Genomic DNA, 2,297 nt, shown 5'->3' on the forward strand with positions numbered 1-2,297 from the left:
TCTCCCTCGTCTGTGTGGGTTTTACCAGCTCCTTTGTGTTTGTTTGCATTATTAGTTCACTTCAGACACATGTAGGCTTAAAATAAATAAATCTCAAAGTAAGTAGTTCATTTAACATCTACCATCCATAGCTGTAGGTCAAACGCATAGTGGAATCAGGAATCATTAATGTGAATAGTGCATATTATTACTCAGCACCACGGACAGCGCAAACAGTAGTCGTGTTTTTACAGTGCTCTGACCTGAAAAACAGATTTCCTTTTTGTCCATTTTATACTCTTTACTCCTTGGTACATTTAGCTGAGTGTTTGCCGGCATAGCTATACTTTTTGTTTTGTCGTTTTATTGCTTTATATTCTGTTTTGTATCATTCGTTGTCATCTGTTTGTTATTGATAAGTAATGTTGACAGATTGGAACTAGGGAGTTTATGTGGCATTTCAGTGTCAGTGATGTTTTTGCTGTAATGTTTTGGTTTTTATTATGTTTTTATTGTGGTTGCCACAGTAAGATACCATGTAGTTCAGTCTATTGAACAGAGAGGGACGCTGTTGGCCATGGAGTGTCTGATGAAGCATTTGTTGCAGTTCCTCCCCTTATATCTCAACATATCACACAGGGAAATAGAGGCAGAGCCAATAGTCGGGACAGTCACAGCATAAGCCTACACGGCACAATGAGATTTCTTTGTTCCACAAATGAGGATAAGTGCACTCTCTAGGACCATATACGTGTAGCTGCTGGTCAAAATTGGATCCTGAGGCAAACAAACAGTGGATTTTCTAATTTTCTTCAAAGTAATGTCGACCGGAGCGATGGGATGGCAAGTGCTGTTGTTTTTTTCGCTGCTCTCTCTCAGTGTAGTGCACGGGCAGGTCAGCTATTCCATTCCCGAGGAAATGGCAAAGGGGGCTCTAATTGGCAATATAGCCCAAGATTTAGGTTTAGGGGTGGAAAGACTGAAGTCCGGTAAAGCTCGTATTTATACTGGTAACACTGAGGAATATATTGAGCTGAAGAGAGACAGAGGAGTCCTCCTTATTAAAGACAGAATAGACAGGGAGTCTCTATGCGGTCAAACAATGCCTTGCGCACTCCATTTTCAAATGATCCTGGAAAACCCAATGGAGTTTTACACTGTTACTGTCGAAATTACCGATATAAACGACAACCCTCCTACATTTGAAAGAGGACAGATGAAATTTGAAATTAGTGAGTCAGCTCTTACTGGAGCTCGATTTGTCTTAGAGAAAGCAGTAGACAATGACGTTGGTATAAACGGCCTGAGCAGCTACTCCCTGAAACCCAGCGATAATTTCGTTTTGAAAACCGTCAGCAGAGGAGATGGGACTAAACATGTCGAGATGGTTTTACAGAAACCATTAGATCGAGAAAAAGATGAGCATATGTTATTAATACTGACCGCTCTTGATGGGGGTGAACCACAGCTTTCGGGGACAATGCAGATTATCATTACTGTGTTAGACGTCAACGACAATGCCCCCGTTTGTTCAAAACAGGAATACAAAGCAAGTGTTACAGAGGACGCTCCTATTGGCACGTTAATAACTACCGTGAAGGCTACAGACATTGATCAAGGAAATAACGGAATAGTAACATATATGATATCAAAATCTGGAGCAGCTGGTCTCTTTAAAATTGATTCGAATACTGGAGTGTTGACCTTAACTGGAAATGTAGATTATGAAAAACGGAAACTTTACGAGCTAGATGTCCAAGTGTCCGATCAGGGGGGATTATCCGACGCCTGCAAAGTAATTGTGGACGTGACAGATACAAATGACAACCCTCCGTCCATTAACATCATGTCTAAGTCAAACACAGTATCTGAGAACATGAAACCGGGTACAGTTGTAACAATCCTTAATATACAAGATCCAGACTCAAACGAAAACGGCAAAGTCATGTGTGTTTTAAACGAAAATATTCCATTTGCCATTAAATCAACGACGAATAACTTTTTTACCGTAGTAACCGACAGTGTGTTAGATAGGGAGGCCTCTCCACAATACAATATAACGGTCACGTGCTCTGATGAGGGCGTGCCCTCCCTCTCCAGCAGCGTCACTCTCACCTTACAGATCTCTGATGTGAATGATAACGCGCCTGTCTTTGAGAAGAGCTCATATGAGGCCTACATTGTAGAAAACAACACACCAGGCCTCTCTATATTCACAGTGAAAGCCAGAGACGCTGACTGGAACCAGAATGCTCGTGTTTCTTACATACTGGAGGACTCCTCTGTTAACGGAGTGCCAGTCTCCTCATATGTGTCCG

General features: G+C 41.7%; 1 protein-coding gene across 1 annotated transcript; it reads left to right on the forward strand.

Moving 5' to 3' along the window:
- Positions 1–668: 668 nt before the first annotated feature.
- Positions 669–2,293, forward strand: LOC121963350 (protocadherin gamma-B4-like; the record flags this gene model as incomplete). The annotated part of the gene is made up of 1 exon (XM_042513640.1): positions 669–2,293. A coding segment is annotated over exon 1 (1,494 nt), but the record flags the coding sequence as incomplete, so codon positions are not given.
- Positions 2,294–2,297: the final 4 nt, after the last annotated feature.

This window comes from Plectropomus leopardus, unplaced genomic scaffold (genome assembly GCF_008729295.1).
Source record: "Plectropomus leopardus isolate mb unplaced genomic scaffold, YSFRI_Pleo_2.0 unplaced_scaffold10941, whole genome shotgun sequence".
NCBI classification, from domain to species: Eukaryota; Metazoa; Chordata; class Actinopteri; order Perciformes; family Serranidae; genus Plectropomus; species Plectropomus leopardus.